At 48.7% G+C, this 18,413-nt stretch overlaps 1 protein-coding gene across 2 annotated transcripts; it reads right to left on the bottom strand.

Annotated features, from left to right (window-relative positions):
* Positions 1–3,131: 3,131 nt before the first annotated feature.
* LOC144098362 (uncharacterized) lies at positions 3,132–13,902 on the bottom strand. 2 transcript variants are annotated; one of them, XM_077630950.1, is made up of 5 exons: positions 13,751–13,902; positions 8,903–8,963; positions 8,759–8,784; positions 8,568–8,646; positions 3,132–8,492 (listed from the first exon to the last, which is right to left on the bottom strand). In XM_077630950.1, exons 2-5 carry the CDS (start codon positions 8,958–8,960, stop codon positions 3,235–3,237), a joined length of 5,421 nt encoding a protein of 1,806 aa, XP_077487076.1. In that variant the 5' UTR covers positions 8,961–8,963; positions 13,751–13,902; the 3' UTR covers positions 3,132–3,234. The 2 variants fall into 2 exon arrangements, with proteins under 2 accessions (XP_077487076.1, XP_077487075.1); XM_077630949.1 differs by having other exon boundaries at positions 3,132–8,646.
* Between the last annotated feature and the right edge of the window lie 4,511 nt (positions 13,903–18,413).

Genomic DNA, 18,413 nt, shown 5'->3' with positions numbered 1-18,413 from the left:
TGAACAGAGCTATCGCTCTAAAATCTGCGCCGCCTCATGCGGGGCTCGAAGGAGTAGCTGTTTTCTGGCCTTGTCCGCATTTCTCACGGAGTCTTCCACCATTGAGAAGGATCAGCGTACGATCGTTCCGTGGCCGCCGCCTACGTTTCTGGCGAGTTACCATCGCACGGAGCCGACGCCGTTGAATGAAGGGAGCGTTATTCGAGCAGAGGTGCAGCAGGCGCTCCAGCCGCCATTGCCCAGCGATGAACCTCGCCAAGCCTGACTCCCGTCGCCTCACGTACGCCGAAGAGAGCCGAGCTGTCCTGCTCCCGCTTCGGCGTCCTTCGTTCCGGCTCATGTGAAGCGGCCGCCTGCGCCCTGGCTGCAGTACGTGCAAGATCACCGACCCTCTGCGCGGAAAGCTCACGTGTGGCGTGGGTGAACAAGGTCACCTCTATCGGCACTGCCTCTACCGCCGTTTGGGCCCAGAAGGGTTTCCCGCCGATTCTCCTCGACCCAGCTATGGCGAACGACTTCGGGCCGCCCATGATACCTTGAAGAACAGCTCTGGGTTCAGTTTCGTCGCCAAGGGGTCGGCCTTCAACATACCGCGAGTTTTTCCCGGGTAGCGCAGAGCCGGTGATCCAGCCATAGTGTGGCACTGCTTGTGCTAATATTCGCACACAAACAATAATCGTGCGAAACAGCAGTCGTTACCAATGCTGCTATGGTACAGCGATATATAACTGACCCGCTCCATGTACGCAGTTATGTAATAATACATGGTGCCTTAAAGGGGTAACATACTGTCCTAGTATTGTACGGCACGTAGTGGTGGTGGTGTAAACGTTTATTAAAACAGCCTTTATGTTAGGAATTTAACAGGCCCTGGGCGAAGGTGGCGAGGGCGCGTTGCAGAGAACGCGGTGGTGGTGCAAGACATTTATTAAAATAGCCTTTACGTTAGGCGTTTTCCAGGTCCTGGGCCAAAATGAGGGTGCGTTGCAGGGCCAAAACCGGCGGCGGGTGGAGGCATCACGCTTGCGCAGCAGCAGGCTCTGTTGTCGCCGGTTTCTTCATCGCATCCGCGAGAAGTAGCGTTGCGCAGCCGGTTTATTCCATTGACGTTACCACCTTCGCATTGTACGATATGGCGAGCGATCAATCCCCTCTCCAACCGCAGCTGGCTTTCGCATCTCTCTCCTCTCTTCACGTACAGGGTGTTTCACCTAAGACTGCAATTTTTAAAAATGGGCCTTTTAAATTTGAAGAGCGCTTTTTCCGACATAGTATTGTCGGCGGTATAGTGCACTAGAATGCATTCTGGATTTTTTGCGCAAAAGACACGACACAAAAGAAACGAGGTGGACAGGACAAGCGCTTACTAACAACTCAGGTGTTTATTGATGGAACATTTGCTTAAATACAGCAGCTGCTCTTATCAAACAAGAAGAGGGAAAGAAGAGCCTTCGCATACATATATATCAGATCAGCACAGAGCGTTGTGTACTCGATACCACTTGCCTGTGGTAAGCAGTACATTGGCCAAACTGGCAGGTGCCTTAATGAAAGGCTGAGGGAGCACGCAAGATATGTCAAGAACAAGTCAGGTAGCAAAATGATTGACCATATTCGGAATTGCCGCAACTGCACTCCCGCGCTCGAAAAAACGTCAGTACTGCGCCGGTGCAAGACACAACTTGGAGGAGAGATAATTGAGGCTAATGAGATAGGAAAATCGGGTAACTCGTGTGTCAGCAATCCTTCAATTGTGCTCTCAAAAAAAGAAATCAGTTATCTTGCGCAGAATTAGAGCTCGACACATGCCTTCTCTCGTGCGATGATGGGATCTGTGCTGATCTGATATATATGTATGCGAAGGCTCTTCTTTCCCTCTTCTTGTTTGATAAGAGCAGCTGCTGTATTTAAGCAAATGTTCCATCAATAAACACCTGAGTTGTTAGTAAGCGCTTGTCCTGTCCACCTCGTTTCTTTTGTGACGTGTCTTTTGCGCAAAAAACTCAGAATGCTTAGGCACCATGCAACTAGCCTGCAAAAACATACTCGCACTAGAATGCAGCCAAGACGGGCTAAAAGCAGGCTGGTTAACAATATTTAATAATCTACTTTCTAACTACTACTGTTGTACTTTTACCCGCGGTAGTTAAGTGGAGCGAGGAGTACTCTTCTGTCGGACTCATCTGCTATCTGTTATGCTGCCTATTTATTGAGAGGCATGTAGCCCACCGTAAGTAGTATCGATATCCGTTTTTTTTTTTAATTTCCAAAACGCGATTATCCTCGCAGCCCTGACTAAAAAAAACTTGGGCCATTCGAAAACCGCACGCTTGCGGAGATGTACTGGCTGTTTGCTGCTGCAGAATAGTTCCACTTTTCCCGCTTACGAAATATCCGCAATTGCTCTGCTTTTATCACCGCCAAAGAGTGCCTTTTTGAGTTCATTGGTGTTTCATGTGGCTGGCAAAGAAAGTTACTTTTTTGTTTATTGCGCGTTGAGTTGTTTGAGTTTAGTTGCTGCTGCAAAATAAAAAAAGCAATGTCGTCAATATCAGATGTCCCGCTCTGTCTCAGCATGGGTAGCTAAATGAACAATTCCCTCTCGACCCCGTCACTTGACTTGATCCTTTGCCTCTCTCGACGATACTCCCTTTCACTCACTAGCATCATCATCACAACACCACCGCCTCCGTCATCATCTGCAGCATTTGCAGTAGCAGCCTGACTACGCCCACTGCAGGACAAAGGCCTCCTATTAACTGACGACCGCAACGAACGATTGCTTCAAAGATAACTTATTTCACTCCGTCCATGCATGTTTATAGCGCCGCACGGGTTTAAGCAGCCGGAATAACTTTGTTATATTTGTTTTGCTGGGTCAGATTTTCTAATAGCTAGGTATTCGTTACGTCACAGCTGATGCGGCGTGAACGAAGTTACCAGGTAGCTAAAGCCCTTCCATGACGTTTTTTTCCGACCAGTTTAAAAAGCGGTAGCGTCATGGAGGGGCTTTACAGGTAGCGAGCGAAAACAAATAGATAGATAGATAAAGAGGAGGAGCGAAAGACAGGGAGAGAGCTCGCAAAACGATGCGGCCGGTTCCCTGCCGCCCATCAAAAGAAAGAGGCTGGTTTTAGAGTGTTCGTGGTTACCAGCTTTATTTTTCAAGTCAACCACGCACACGCTTTGCAGTTACTACAGTGTTCGTCGCAAGTCCTACACGTGGGACTGCCGCTATCCTGCTCCGAGCGGACGAAACGTGTACCTGATGCTCAAAGGTTTCCTTTGAAGCTTGTGAACTGCCGTGATGAGCACGAAACCAGCGCGGTTGTCAACAATCGAGTTTGCGGCCGGCCTTCCGTACTGGTAGATTTGTGTGTTCACGCTGACGTTGTCCCCTCCAGTGTCCACGTCGATGTTCGGCTTGAACTGTCGTAACCCAAAGCCGCCGATCTCACTTTGTGCGACATTGTTCGTGACTCCATATCCGCTAGTCTGGCCTTCTTGAGAGCTGAACGTGTAGTTGATGCTCAAGATATCGGCAGCAAATCGGTGGACTCTAGTGATAACCGTGAAGTCTTGGTCTGCGCTTATCCTGTTCTTGACCAGCGGACGTCCATTTTGGTAGATCTCCGTGTGGGACACGGCAAAGCCGGTTCCCAGTGTGCTTATAGCAATGTTGGGGATAACCTGCCGTTCTGCGAAGCTCGCAGGCCTCACGAGACGAAAGCCATGCCAGAATGGCTTTCTCTTTGTAAACCTGCTCCCTCTCATGAGAGGAATGTAGGGGTGGGCGTACGGAGGCATCTGAAAGTTCAAGTTTCGGCGTGCTTGGAAAAAAGGAAAGAATTGCTGCTGCGCTATAGGATTTGTCACTTGCGGTACCACTAGTTTTTTCTCGTGCGAGTGATGCAGACGGCGTACGACAGGCTTCACGTGAATGATCGAGTGGCCACCAGCATGGTGGCTCGCACCGATGTTAGGCGTGACAACAGTAATACGGTTTCCTTGACTTCCGCGCTGGATAGTCACGTTAACGCGGTTGCTCGTTATTGTTTTGTTTATGGTGGTACCCGTGAGAGGATTATGAACTATGGTTAACTGCTGCTTAACCGGTTGCTGGCTGCCACGATTTACTTCTACATCTATGATTTTCCCAAGTGCTGTTCTGTTTACTGTAACTTTCGTGGCCGGGTTTTGCGCCACAGTTTCGGATCCGGACATTCCCGAGTTCTCATGTTGGACGAAAACGCTGCCATCATTCCCTGTGAATGCGTTGTGGGCCGCTACTCCTTTTACGACACTTTGATCAATATTTTGATGGCTTGCAGCTCCTTGGGCGCCGATTTGAACCGATACTCTAGCATCGCTTCCGATGACAGTCTTGTTGACTGTCACGCCAGTCCAAGGATTTTCGGCGAAGACTCTAACGCTGGGCTGCCCTTGCGTTATACGTGAAGGTTCTGCATCATTGCTGATGTTGCTTGTAGGTCTTTCAAAGTGGTTTTGCACAACTACTTGTCTGACGGCTTCTTGAACGTCACGCTGGATTTCCACGTTTACACCACTTTCGGTCACTGTCTTGTTGACTTTCACTCCTGTCCAAGGATTTTGGATAACAATTTCAGTGCCAGATGTGCCCCGAGTGCCACCTTGAACTGCTACATTTACACCGCCTGTAGCGATAGTGTTGTTTACGATCTCTCCTGTCAGTGGGACATCGTTCGCGGTTTGACTGATAAGAACTTGGTTTTTCTGTTGTACTGACACGTCCACACTGTTTGCACTAACGGTTTTGTTGACTGTCAACCAGGCTGTCAAGTTTGAAGTCCCTTGAAGACTGCGTTCGACTTGAACGCTAACGCCGTCCGTTGCGATTGTTTTGTTGACTTTCACTCCGGTCCACGGATTCTGAACCACTACTTGTCTGCCGGAAACTTCCTGAGTATCTTTTTCAATGGATACGTTGACACCTCTTCCGCTTACAATCTTATTGACGGTAACTCCTGTCAGAAGGTCACCGGCAGCTGCCCCTACGCTGCTTTGGACTTCCACTTTCACATTGTTTCCTGTGACCGTTTTATTAATTGTTGTCCACGGGTTTTCGACAGTTATTTGACTACTGGGCTCTGCTTTTGTGCCTTGCTGAATTGAGATGTTGACGCCGCCTGCATTGACCGTTTTGTTCACAGTAACTCCTGTCCACGGATTGTGGACTACTATCTGGCTGCTTGGAGCTTCTGCTAGACCACGTTGGACTGAGACGTTGACATCATTGTCACTTATCGTCTTATTAACTGTCACTCCTGCGAACGAGTTTTGGATCTCTAAGTGACCCCTCGGGGCCCCCGCTAAGACGCGCTGGAAACCTGCAGTAACACCATTAGCTGTTACTGTCTTGTTTACTGTCACTCCGGCCCGTGGGCTCTGGACAACTGCTAGTCTGGCGGGAACTTCTTTGGCGCTTCGTTGGACTGAAACGTTGACTCCACTGCCGCTTATGGTCTTGTTGACTCTCACTTCTGTAAAAGGATTTTGCACTGCTATCTGTTTGCTGAATGATCTTGGAGCATTGTCCTTGACATTGATTTCAGGGGCTGTTTTATTTATGGTTACTTGAGCCCAGGGATTTAGGACCTGGATCAGGTTGTTACCAGTTGCTTTGCTGTTACGTTGTACGGACACGTTGACACTGGCCCCTGTAATCGTTTTGTTGACTGTAGTTCCCGTCCGTGGATTTTCAACAAGTATTTGCCTGCTGAACACTTCCTGTGAGCCACGCTGTACTGAGACATCGACGTCCCTTCCTGTTATGCTCTTGTTGACTGTTAGACCTGCCCTGGGATTTTGCACCAGTATTTGTGTCTCGGGGGTTCCTTGTCTCTTGCGTTGGATTTCTACATTTACGTTGCCCCCGGTGACTGTCCGATTTACGCTAACTCCAGTCCATGGGTTTTGAACCAGGATTTGACGGCTTGAAGGCACATGGCCATTTTCAACTTGCACTTTGGCTCCTCGCTCTGTATCTGTTTCATTGATCGTCACTCCTATCCACGGGTTCTGCACTACAATTTGCCTGCTAGGAATTTCGTGAGTTGCAAGTTGTACTTGAACATCGATACCGTCCCCACTTATCGTTTTGTTGACAAGGACTCCCGCCCACGGATTTTCGACAACTATTTGGCGCGTAGGAACTTCATGTGGGCTAGTGCCCTGTACTGACACTTTGGCGGCACTACCACCTACGGTCCGGTTAACCGTCGCTCCTGTCCGAGGGCTTTGAACAGTTACGTGTGTCTCGGCGGCTGCTTGCGCGTGGCGTTGTATTTCCAGATTTACGCTGCCGCCTGTCACTGTTCGGTTTACCGTTACCCCTGTCCATGGGTTTTGGACCAGGACTTTGCGGCTTGAAGGCACATCGACACCACGTTCAACTTGCACGTTGGCTCCTCGCGCGGCAACTGTTTTATTGATCGTCACTCCTGTCCACGGGTTTTGCACTACAATTTGCGTGCTTGGAATTCTGTGGCTTGAACGTTGCACTTGAACATCGATGCCATGCCCACTTATCGTTTTGTTGACAACGACTCCTGCCCATGGATTTTCAACGACTATTTGCCTGCTGGACACCTGCTGTGAACCACGTTGTACTGAAACATCGACACCACTGCCAGTTATGCTCTTGTTGACTGTTACACCTGCCCAAGGATTTTGCACTAGTATTTGAGACTCGGGGGTTCCTTGCCTCTTGCGTTGGACTTCCAGATTTACGCTGCCCCCTGTCACTGTTCGGTTTACTGTTACTCCCGTCCACGGACTCTGCACGATGATTTGATGGCTGGGCGCTGCTTGAACGCCACGCTCGTCTTGTACGCTGCTTCCTCGTGCTGCAACCGTCCTGTTGACCTTTAGTCCTGTCCAGTGATTCTGCACAACAATCTGTCTGCTGGGAATTTCGTGGTTTCCACGCTGCACCTGCACGTTGACACCGTTCCCTGTTATGGTCTTGTTCACTTTCACTCCGGTCCAGGGGTTTTCGAGTACAATTTGTCTGTTGCGCGCTATATGTGCGCCTGGCTGGATTTCTATCTTAAGGTTATTTCCATTGTTTGTTTTGTTTATCAAAATGCCGGAAGAAGACGCTAGGGCAATGCTAGTACTTCCACCAGGTCGCGCTTGTAGGCGAACGGGCGCACTAGTTCTCTTATCTGTAGGTTGTTGGGAGCGCCCTTCCGTCCTTATCTCCTTGTCAGGTAGTATTGCTATCGTTTGCGCGACATGCGGCCGTCTTGCACGCGTTAACACTGCTCCTGGAAGCACATGCCGTGTCCAGGGTGCGTGAAGTTTTTGTTGCTGGTACTGCTTCGTCAATAGGGCGTGGCCCTGCCTGAATCGTTGCTGGTGTGCCACTAAGCTCTGACGTGCTCGTTGTTGCTGCCTCACACGCTGTTCACGTGCCCTTTGAGTAAGCAGCCGGTGCTGGCGCTCTCTCTGACGTCTTTGTTCTTCGAGCCTTCTCCTCCTTTGCTGCAGAATCTGCATGTGCTGCTCTTGCTGTTTTAACTGTAGCCTCCTCTGCTGTCCCTGCCATAGTCGTAATCTTTCTTGTTGTTGTTCAATTCTCTCCTCTGGGCTAGAAGCCGCTGGCAATTTCTTTCGGATTGTTTCTATAACTGCCTTCGATTGTTGTGGCACACTGCGATGCAACCAAGGCACATTAGCTGATAGCCATGGAATAACTTTGGCAAGGTTGGGCTGTTGTTGCTTTGCCTTGATCGTTGGCATGGAAGAAATCCACGCTCTGGCCTGCTTGAGGCGCTGCTGTGCGAAGGCCAAGCCAGGGAGACTGCGATTGTGCACCGGAAACAGCACGGAGCCCTCCGGGAAACTCTTCTGCACGAGGGTGAAAGGTAACGAGTTGGCAGCCGTCGCAACTTGCGTCTGCAGATTAGCCAGACCCGCGACTTCGCGTTTGACGCGGGCGTAGTCGTCGTTCGACTCTTGCTGGAAAGACGTTGCTGCTTGGTCAACACTATACAGCAGCGGCTGCGGTCGCGAGGGTGACTGTGGCTGCGGCTCCGGTGATGGCTGAGCTGCGTACGGTTGTGGCTGGGCTGCCACGAATGGCTGGGCAAGGGAAGGTTGTTCCTTGGGTTCCGATGATAACTGAGCAGGATACGGCTGTCGCTGGGAAGCTGGTAGTGGCTGAGGACACGGTTGCGGTGGCGGGGCTACCCCTGGCTGAGGAAGGTAGGGCTTAGGAGCTGCCAGTGGCTGTACAGGGTACGCTTGTGGTTGGGGTGCTAGTAACGGCTGCGTAGGGTAGAGCTGCCGCTGTGGTGCAGGCGCTGGCTGCAGAACATATACCACTTGAGGCTCCGGCGCCGGCTGGACCACGTACGGTCCGGGTGGCGGCAACATCGGTTGAGCCACATAGGTGGGAGTTGGCGCTGCCGCCGGTTGCGCAACTACGGGACCAGCGTAGAGTCCTCCTGGGTAGAGACCATAGTGTTGGTAAAGTGGCGGCGCCACGGGGCCAATGTAGGCCGGTCCGCCACCAAACACACCCTTCTGCGAAGCTGCGATGGCGTTTCCCCTCTGCATGTACGCGTTGCTGACTGCCAAACCGTAGGGAGCTGTGCCCACCTGCATAAGATGAAGAGTTCAATCGTTTTTTTTTGTCCTTTGCTTTATGAGTACGTTAAGTCTCGTCGAAGACGAAGCAATGTCAAGAGAACAGTAAAGAAAAGCACCTTACCGGCGCACCATACTGGGCTGACGCATCTGCGAAAAAATGACCGAAGAGGAACACAGAAGTTATAGTTCGCTTATTTGTTAGCGCTAACATTCATATTTCATCGTGTGGATGAACCGCGTATAATACACGTGCATGACAGCTTACCTTGCTTGAAGACAAGCAGGACGACGCCGAGGATGCATAAAATGACTTCTCTTTTCATTTCCTAAAAAAAGAAAGAAAGAAATTAACGTCGATTACGCGCGTGGTAATGCTGATGTTGAGCGCTAGCTGTGGAGACAGTTACGTTTCAATTCTATTTATGCACCCCCTATGCCACTCATGCAGACTGCTCTCCTTTCTCCAAGTTTCCCGTCCTTGGCACATCCGAATTCCGCGAAAGCCAACACGTGGGTGCTGAAGATAACAGGAGAACAACTATGTCCTGGAGAGGTTTCGAACCCTTCCCGCCTCCGTCCCCGCCTCCGAAGCCCGCGTTCGGGCGCCTGGCCGCGTGTACTGTTACGGTGCAACACGGTCGACAGGGGGCCCCACTCGCAGAGGCGTGGTGATGGACGCTTCGAAGAGCAGGACGCTTGGCTTGGCGTCGAATCCGTTGGCTGCCTGCTGAGTCGCTGGTCAGTGGCTTTCGGCTGCGTTTCTTCGGCGAGAGTGCCGGGACGACGCCATGGCCGGGACTGTTTTACGGCTTTGGTTCACGTTTCTTCGCCGTTTCTTGCGTTATTCCTTTTCCTTCAAAGCCTAGCGGAGGCGCTTGAGCGCGCATGTTCTTTTATATCTGTTTTCTTTACAGCACGGGCGCGGCTGCGGAGAAAGCATGCGTGCCGCTGTCTTTCGCGTTCGCCGCGGACACTTTCCGTCTGCAAAAACAACCACGTCTTTCCCTGGAAACTTCAGAGCTGACGCTGTGAAAGCAATCGCTATAGCGTACGAGCGTTACTTTGAAAGCGGCGCTTAAAAAGTCAACCCTTGAGTGTCTTGCTGCACAGTTCTTGGTAAAGCGATCATCGAAGCATGTGTTTGTGTGCGGTTCGCGACAAGCGTAAGAAAAGCAGTCGTACTCGCCCTAGGGAGCTATCTAAGGCTCAACTGAAAGTTAGTTTGATGCTCCAACGGACACTTTAAGTGCGCCTCACATTGAGGCTACTGTATAATTAGATAAAGTAGTCTTGATTTGTTGCATGGAAAATTTTAACAAGGGCAATTTATTGAACCGAAAGAAAAATGAAGGAACACGTACACAAGACGAAAATAATGACAGTCGTTTGGCGTTGGCTTTATGACTATATTTGTATGTGCGCACTGCTTTATACACATAGAATGTTCAGCCACCGCGGTGGCTGAGTAGATATGGCGCTCGGCGGCTGGCCCGAAAGACGCGGGTTCGATCCCGGCCGCGCAGTCGAATTTCGATGGAGGCGAAATGCTAGAGGCCCGTGTATTGTGCGATGTCAGTGCACGTCGAAGAACCCCAGGTGGTCGAAATTTCCGGAGCCCTTCACAACGGCGTCCCTCATAGCCTGAGTCGCGTTGGGTCGTTAAACCCCCATAAACCAAACCAAACAATGTCAATTCCGAGATCTGTTCTAACAGAACATGCCCTATTTATATACGTTGAGAATAAAGTGAGTGGTATCGCACGTCTCTGAGTAATCCTCAAGATCTATTTAATTCGTATCGCCGCGGGTAAAAAAGCCACAACTTGGACGTTCCTTACGTCAGCCCGATGCTGAAAAGGAACAACTTGCTCTGATCATGTGCTGAAGGACCGAAATTTCTAAATGCCTCTGAGCAGTGCGCGTTTCTCACGAGGCTTGTTTTGTGCTGATGATTCGCACTTAATCGTACACTGGGGAAATGTAGGTACTGTCCGTCGAACGCCCGTGAACGATTAATTTTTTTTTTTCAAGTAGGAAATGCCTTGAAAGAGCAGGAACATCAAATTTTTGGCTGTGGTTTCCATTCTTTGGAACGGTGTGCAAGGCCGTAGTATGCAGGAGTCATAACATGGAATTCACCTATGCAAACTGAATAAGTTATAATTCAATGTTTTGGCCGTGTGGTTTCGGTTTCAACAGGTGAACGACGGCTGTGACGTAACAAACGATTTAAGGCCACGTTAAGCATACAAAACTGGGATATAATCATTGCTGGTCTTTTTTCTCACTTTCCAGCTCCTGGACAGGCTTGCGTAAGAGTTGGTGTGTATTAAAACGAAGAAAGCAGCGACCATGCTGCAGTTTTTGTGTGCCTTACGTGAACTCGCCTCGTCTTTTATGCCACAGCCGTGGTTTGGCTGTGGAAACCGAAACCGAGACAGCATGGGAGAAAAAAGTTCCAATTATCGCGTATTTACCTCTCGTTGGCGTAATCCGCGTGGCTGTGTATATTTTGTAATATGCTTCGCATCATTCCAAAGAAATAAAACACAACTAAAGTGTGGCGCCTCTACTCCTTTAAGCTGGCTACTCCTGGCGATGATGTGATAGAAATAAAAAGAAATATCAAGCTGCATTTACAAGAACGCTTGGTTCCTTTCCTTCCCTAAGAACGTGTCAAACTTGGTACTAAATGAAAAGCTACTGACATAGAATCATGTACAGGGTCAGTCACACTTAAAGGGAACACGGCTCCGCGTGGCCACGCACCCCTTTGCCGAAAGTAACCGGGCGTAGGCGGTTTGGTTTCTTAGCCGCGTAGCGAAGCACTTATTGCAGCCCTTGAGCTCTGAATCTTCGCAAAGTAAGGGGAGCCCTTGTCCTCACGTTCTGACACCTTTCGGTTTTTAGGGGTGCCGTAAAGGCTCTGTTATACGGTTGTGAAGCGAAAACCTGCTGCTCGCGATTTACTTTTGACAAAGGGGGTGCCTACGGAGCGCCATTGCATCTAACCCAGACTGGCGCACAAGAAAAGGGACCTCAACGAGGTGCTTCGTGTCATCTTCCCCTTTGCAGGGGTTTGCTGCCTGCTTAGTCGCAATAGTGCTCCTCATGGGCGCAGCCACGCGGAGCCGTGTTTAGCTCAATGACCCACGAAACACAAGAAGGGCTACACAACGTGTAAAAAAAATACTACAAAAGTATACGGTAATGTCTAGAAGAAATCTATTTTCAGATGTTCTGTAGACAATAAGGCAGTAAGAGGTGTTTATGCCTGCTAATGCTCCGCCAAAAAAAGATCTAGAAAACTTCTTCGTAAGAACTCGTTAGAAACATATTTAGACATTTTATTTTCCGGAAATGGCTCCTTATATGAAGCCTATAGACTCAAGATCAGTATGCTATATATTTAGAACCCTCTAAAATTATTACGTGGGATCCCAGTAAAAAAAAAAAAGTGCCCAGTTGGAAAATTTCGAGTTGAAACCAATGGGCCGAAAACCAAATGTGTTTTCGGCACCCATTGGGCTCGACCAATTGAGCCCAACTGGTGCTTCCAATTAGAAATAACTGGCCACCCAACCAGACGAAATGGCCCACCAATCGAACTCAGTTGGCATACCTATTCGACTCAAATGGTTTGAACTGGTCAGCAAAAAAAAAAAAAATTGAATTCCATTGGAACCAATTGGCCTTTCTTCTATGACTGCTGTAGACTGCTGCCAATATTTCTACAAGGGTACTGAAATTATAAATACACGTCGTTATGAAAATCAAGAGAGATCAACAAGCGTGCATTACACACATAGCCAAACACTGTATACCAACACAAGTTCTCAATGTATATCCACAGAGCACACTTTTGCAGTCACTTATATATACCGTTTAGCTGGAGCCAGTGGTGGGTGAACATTAAGCGAAGCTATCTAATTTAAGAACGCCCGCTAAATATAGCCAGCTAAATATATATACAGAATGAAGGACATCATTGGCTTATACTTAGATTTTTCCAAATGGATCGCCCAGTTGAAACCAACTGGAGCTTCCAGTTGGGAGATCAGTTTCGAATTGGTTTTCTTGGTTCCAACTGGGAGCCCCAAATGGTTTCAAGTGGTTCCAGTTGGGCGATACAACTGGGAGCGCCGAAATCAATTGGAACCTCGCAAACCAGTTGGGTAATCCAGATGGAAACGCAGAACCAATTGGAATGCTCAGCTGCAATTAGAGAAACCAAATGGACTACCCAGTTGGATTCATGAGCCCAAGTGGCTGACCAATTGGGTCCAACTGGTTCCAATTGGAATCGAATGGTATACCCAACTGAACCCATTGTTTTTTTTTACTTTGCTATTTCATTAGGTTTAGTGCTTATGCTTTTTTTAAGGCTGCAGATTTTGTTTGCTCAGATATGTGCAGTATAGGTCGACCTGCAGAAGGCAGGCAGCTGCCCTTTTGCAGCATAAATACACATGCAGATGAGGCAAAAAACCCGCTTATTCATCAGTCTCTGTCATAGTTTATTATATAAGTGTCCAATAAAAAAGAAAACTAAATTGCTTGGCATTAAAACTGGAAATAGCAGGATTAATTGTTGCTTGTTTGTGTCAAGTACTTGGACATACATACATACATGCATGCAAAGATACGTTCGTAACAAATTGCTGTTAAAAAAACCTCGCTAAAACGTTCCGGAGTAAACTTCTCGCCAGAGAAATTTTTAAAACGTTGTGTGAAATCGTGTATTTAGAGAAGTTTTTAAAGCGTTTGTGAATAAACCTCTTTTATAAGCATGTTTTTAAAACGTTTGTGAATAAATCTCTATTGCTGAGATGTTTTTAAACGTTTCAACCTAGAGTTAGACTTTGCTAGATGTTTGGAGTTGTTTGAAGACGCTTTATAGAAGTTATAAGTTTCATAGGGATTGACCCTGTACGCTTCCTTGCTTGGCGCGTATTTAGCTGGAAGCAAATAAGACGTCAGATGTTCGCTGTGTGAATGCCTGCCATAGGCCATCGGGTCGTGGCAAAGTCCTTATCGTCATTCCTGCAGCTTGGCTCCGATTTAAATGTAAAGAAAAGCGATGGAAATAAGTAAACGCAGTCGGTGCACTCACCTCAAGACATTGGGGCTGGCTGAGTGCTGTGGACCTTAATCAGTTTCAAGAAACGCTTTCGTCCGCGCTGGCCCCTTTTTATGCCCCTATCGCAAAACTGGCCACGGGAAACGGTGGCATAATTGCTGCGACGTCATTAGCGCCGGAGGATCTCTGCTTTGCCGACGCTCCCGGCGCGCTGCCTTTCTTGTCGAGTTTACGATGGCGGCTTATCTCGCCGCCGTCAAACGTCGCGCTGATAGGCAGCATACGTGGGTTCGCGCACATTTTTTCGCAGAATTACAATTTCTCCACTCTTCCGACACATCTTCATGTGCAAGCAGATGGCTGGGCTTACCGCATGAATTATAGGTGCATTATAACTTTAAAACCTCAACTTACTAATTGTGTATCGACCACAATAAGCCGAGCTCTTGCCGACTTACCTTTCTTCTCGCCGTGAATGGGAGCAGTAGTGGTGGTAGTATGTGGGGATTATAACGTCTCAAGACGACACATGGGCTATGAGAGACGACGTAGTGTAAGGCTCGGGATTAATATCGTCCACCTTGAGGTATACTTTAACCTCCACTGACATCGTTCAGCACACGGACGTTCATGCATTTCGCCTCCATAGAAGTGCGGCCGCGTGGCTGGGATGCCACCTTGTATCCTTGGGCTCAGCAGCCATAGCACGCAGTGAATGGGGGGGGGGGGGGGGACTTGTAGTGAGTCCTCACAACGAAAGTCCTGCCCGGTGAATTCTCAGCGTAGTCATGCCGAAATATTTCACGCGGAGCTGTTCCTGATCCTGTTCGCTGTCGAAGCCTGATGCATGGTCAAGGGCGATGGGCACGTCTAGTTTCATATCTGGTTTAACTGCGCTCTGTGGTAAAGCATATGAAACTAGTGAACTTGAAATGCACAAGAAGTCTAGTCTCCAAAACAGTAATATACTCCGTTTAAGCGATGAGTGGCAAGACAACGCTTTTAGCGCAACTTGAAGTCGGTCGTATCGTGAAGTACTTCGAATTGAGATACGAAACTGACAGACATTCATTTTTCTACCCTTAAGAAGTTCTATTTTATGAATAATGAAAAAGAATATTTAGAGCCGGCCATGTTGCTGATGCATTCAGTGCTTAAATCGAGATGGAGAGGCTCAATCCCTCTGCTTCACATTGTTTATGCCCTCTTACCCTCCCCCATCCCCCTTTCCCTTCATACGCCTGCGATCAGCGCATGCCCACAGAATTAGTGGGAGAACTGGTTCCACAGTATTTATCACACTGCAGACATGCCATGATGCCTTTGGCAGCCTTTGGCGAATTCATGGCGGCGAAATTTTTTTAATGAATGCGGTGAATCTGACCTTGCTACCTATTAAAGAGGTTGCCAACCGTGCCAGCTGTCTCGTTTGAGGCTGTGTATTAAAACACATGGGACAGCTTTGATCGAGGCCTTGAGCCTCGAAGCTCTAAGACTATATGTATACTTCATATCATCGGTGATCAGCAATGTAGCAGTCTTTCTCTCTTTTAGCAGGGTCGCCAAGCCAGTGATAAGGTATACTAGTAATTTTCTTTCTACGAAGGAAGATATGTGTTCATCTAAGGCTACTTTGTTTCCAGCTTAGGTGTAGATTTATCTAGTCTCACGCTAACTAACCCAGGGACACATGGAACGACGAAAGAAGTCGGCACATATACAGTGCCGCCTCCGAAAACGAATGGTTCCGTTAAAAGTGAGATTAAGAGGTGTGTTTTGTTGGAAACTACGCTGACCAAAAGTGGAAGGAAGTATAGTTCGCCATCGATGCTGACAGAGCACCCAACTTCCGCATGTAAATGTCATGAACTCCGCATACATAGCGGCAGCTGCGAGTAGGTAGCTATTCGTAGATATTATCGATGGTGGTCATTGTTATGCAAGTGTTTGTAGTGAAATTCTTGAATGGCTATCCGTTTTATCATGGAAATAATTTCTTGCTTTCAGTGTACACGCTTTCACCGCCAGCGGAATGCATTGACAAGAAATTTCTAACTTTTCTCTCCTAAGCGACAACTGTACTACTCGCAACAGTGTTCATCTGCGTTTTGGCCCGCACACAGAGCAGAACAAGGTTCTTTTCGAACTACGAAAACGCTGAGGCACAAAGCCCCATCTCCGGACTAAAACTGTGGGGCTGTCACCATCGGTCGCCTCCTTCGTCGCGAACAGTCATGTGTCGGCTAAAACAACATCCTGAAGGCGTGTCAGTTGCGGTGGTTACGGCGCGCAATCGGCTGTGCACCAACTTGACCTTCGCGAGGTATACCATGCGTTTCAGCGAAGCCTACCACCAATTTTCCGAAATAGGAAGCACAGAGATTGCTTTACTGGTGGACATCAGAAAACATATGAATCATGTTAACTAGTAAGCTGGTAAACTAATTTCTAATAGCTAACTTTTCAACTATTACCGTGAGGCGCCTGGTTGCAAATGGAAGCTTATAGTTAGCCGTTAGGTATAGGGCCATATGAGATTTTAAAAAGGGGGAAAACGCAATTACCCTGGCGCTGTGGCTCGACCGATTTTGGCCATCTCGCGCGCCTTTGAAAAAACGCACATATCTGGCACGCGCACAGCAACGGCCACCGACGCGTGTCACTCTGCGCCGTACGTGACACGTGACTTCTCTCCCGTCTGGGCGGGGACAGCCAGCGGCGAAGATCGCTGCAGCGCAGGCGGGGGTTGCTTGGCCTGTGCGCCACGGAGTCACAGGCACTGGCGGGTGTTGCTGCGCGTGCGCAAGCGACAGGCGCTTGTCGAAAAGCACGCGAGATGGCCGAAACTTGTTGCGCCACATCAGCGAGGTTAATGGGTAATCGGCAACCAAGTTTTGGGTAGGGCGGTGCCTCTGCTAGACTGCTTCTCGAAAAGGCCGACAGTTACACATGCTCAGTTACCAGTGAGGTGGTCTAATACGGGCTGTATTATAATTGGCAAAAAAAAAAAACCAACTCCTCAGTGTCCCAAGGAAGCGCTGGATAAATTTTCGAAGTAGCAGCCGCCATCCCTCGCCTCTCCTTGGCGTCGTAACTGTTAATTGGAGGGATGTGCATGGAAATGGCCTCTGTTCTGTAGTGGACTTAGTTAGGATGATGATGATCATTGTCCATTGGTGCGATTAACAGGTCACGTCAACTATTTGTCGCATTTCTGTTGGTAACCAATTGGCGAAGCTATCACGCAAAATCTCGTGTCACGTTTTGTTTTACGGCGTCATTTCATGCCGACAACGACCATGAATCCTGAGGAAGGTTTGGCGGCAAGGCCGACAGGTTGCGCCGCCGCCGCAGCTGGGCCACGTACTGGCAATGTGACGATGACGTCATTCCGTGCTGATGGTGCGATCTAAGAAAAAGCATTTAACAGCTGGTGTAAAAAAAAAAAAGAAAAGAAAGGAACTCTCCGGACTTCCGAACTTCCCGACGCGCCGAAGGCTGTGGCGCATCCCCATCCGCCCATACGTGCGGTCAACCCGCGTGTTTCTTAGGGATCACGTCCACTAAAACAATGCTCTCTTTGCCCAGCGCAGGATGACGCGGTCGTTTTATTTTACGTCACGCTAGGTTACGGGATACAGATGTACGGGAAACACATTATTTCGGCAGCATCATGCAAGCCAATCACCTGAAATGCCTGTAAGTATGTGCGGCTTGTCCTCTCCAGCCGCTGGTATCAACGCCAGGTGAGGGGTCATGAGGCAGCGTTTGTAGCGCTACAGCCAAGCACACGCGTGCCATAAACTTTTGCTGCCATCCGCAAATCCTCGCCAGCATGCCTTTTTTATTTCTTGTGCACATTATGAGTTATAATCGTGAGAGCATGTATTAAACGGATGAAATAAGGGAAGTTTGCTAGCATAAAGCGGCCGCAGCTGACACAGCTAGGACACGGTAATTGGAGGAATATGGGAGAGGCATTAGTCCTGCAGTGGACGTGGATAGGCAGATGATAATAACACCTAGCGAGAAGTTTCCCTACGTCATGAGGAGATTAAAATTACTGGAAGTTTATTCTGCCACTACTAATTCACAGCCCGATTTGATTACCTTTAATTAGCAGTGCCGTCACTGCTTGCGTTATTTCTCGCGTTTAGCGGGTGAATTATTTCCGGCGGATAATAGCCAATGCCAGAAAATGTTGTCTGGAGCACTGTGGAGAGTAAACAAAAAAAACTTTTTATATGCCTAGACACTGCGTCTGCTACGCTTATCCTGACAATTAGTGACGGAGCTCGAGGTGGTTGGGTCAAGAGCTTCTCATTATCAACGAGCGCATCCGCTACGCCCTCCGGCCGGCGGCTGTCGCTAAGACCCTTGTTTATGGCAACCATTCATCTGGACAACGTAAACAGCGCACCGTGGTGCTGCAATGCGTAGCTTCCGCCATCTATCTGATAGCTCCGCTCGAGTTTGCACCTGGAAACGCACGCAGTCTAATTACGTCGCGGTTGCGAACTCGTCGATCGTAGGGCTTTTCTATGTATATAGCGGCCATACAGTCTAGCTGGTGTGGGACACTTGAGAGTTGTGTCCACGGACACGGAAAGGACGCTCTGTCGGAAGTGCCGCTGTGGTAGTTTGCTATTTGTCACGTACTAAAGAAAACTGACGTGTACTATTAGACAGCCCAAGT

Source organism: Amblyomma americanum, chromosome 7, assembly GCF_052857255.1.
Source record: "Amblyomma americanum isolate KBUSLIRL-KWMA chromosome 7, ASM5285725v1, whole genome shotgun sequence".
Classification (NCBI taxonomy): Eukaryota; Metazoa; Arthropoda; class Arachnida; order Ixodida; family Ixodidae; genus Amblyomma; species Amblyomma americanum.
This window is presented reverse-complemented; position numbering and strand designations above follow the sequence as displayed.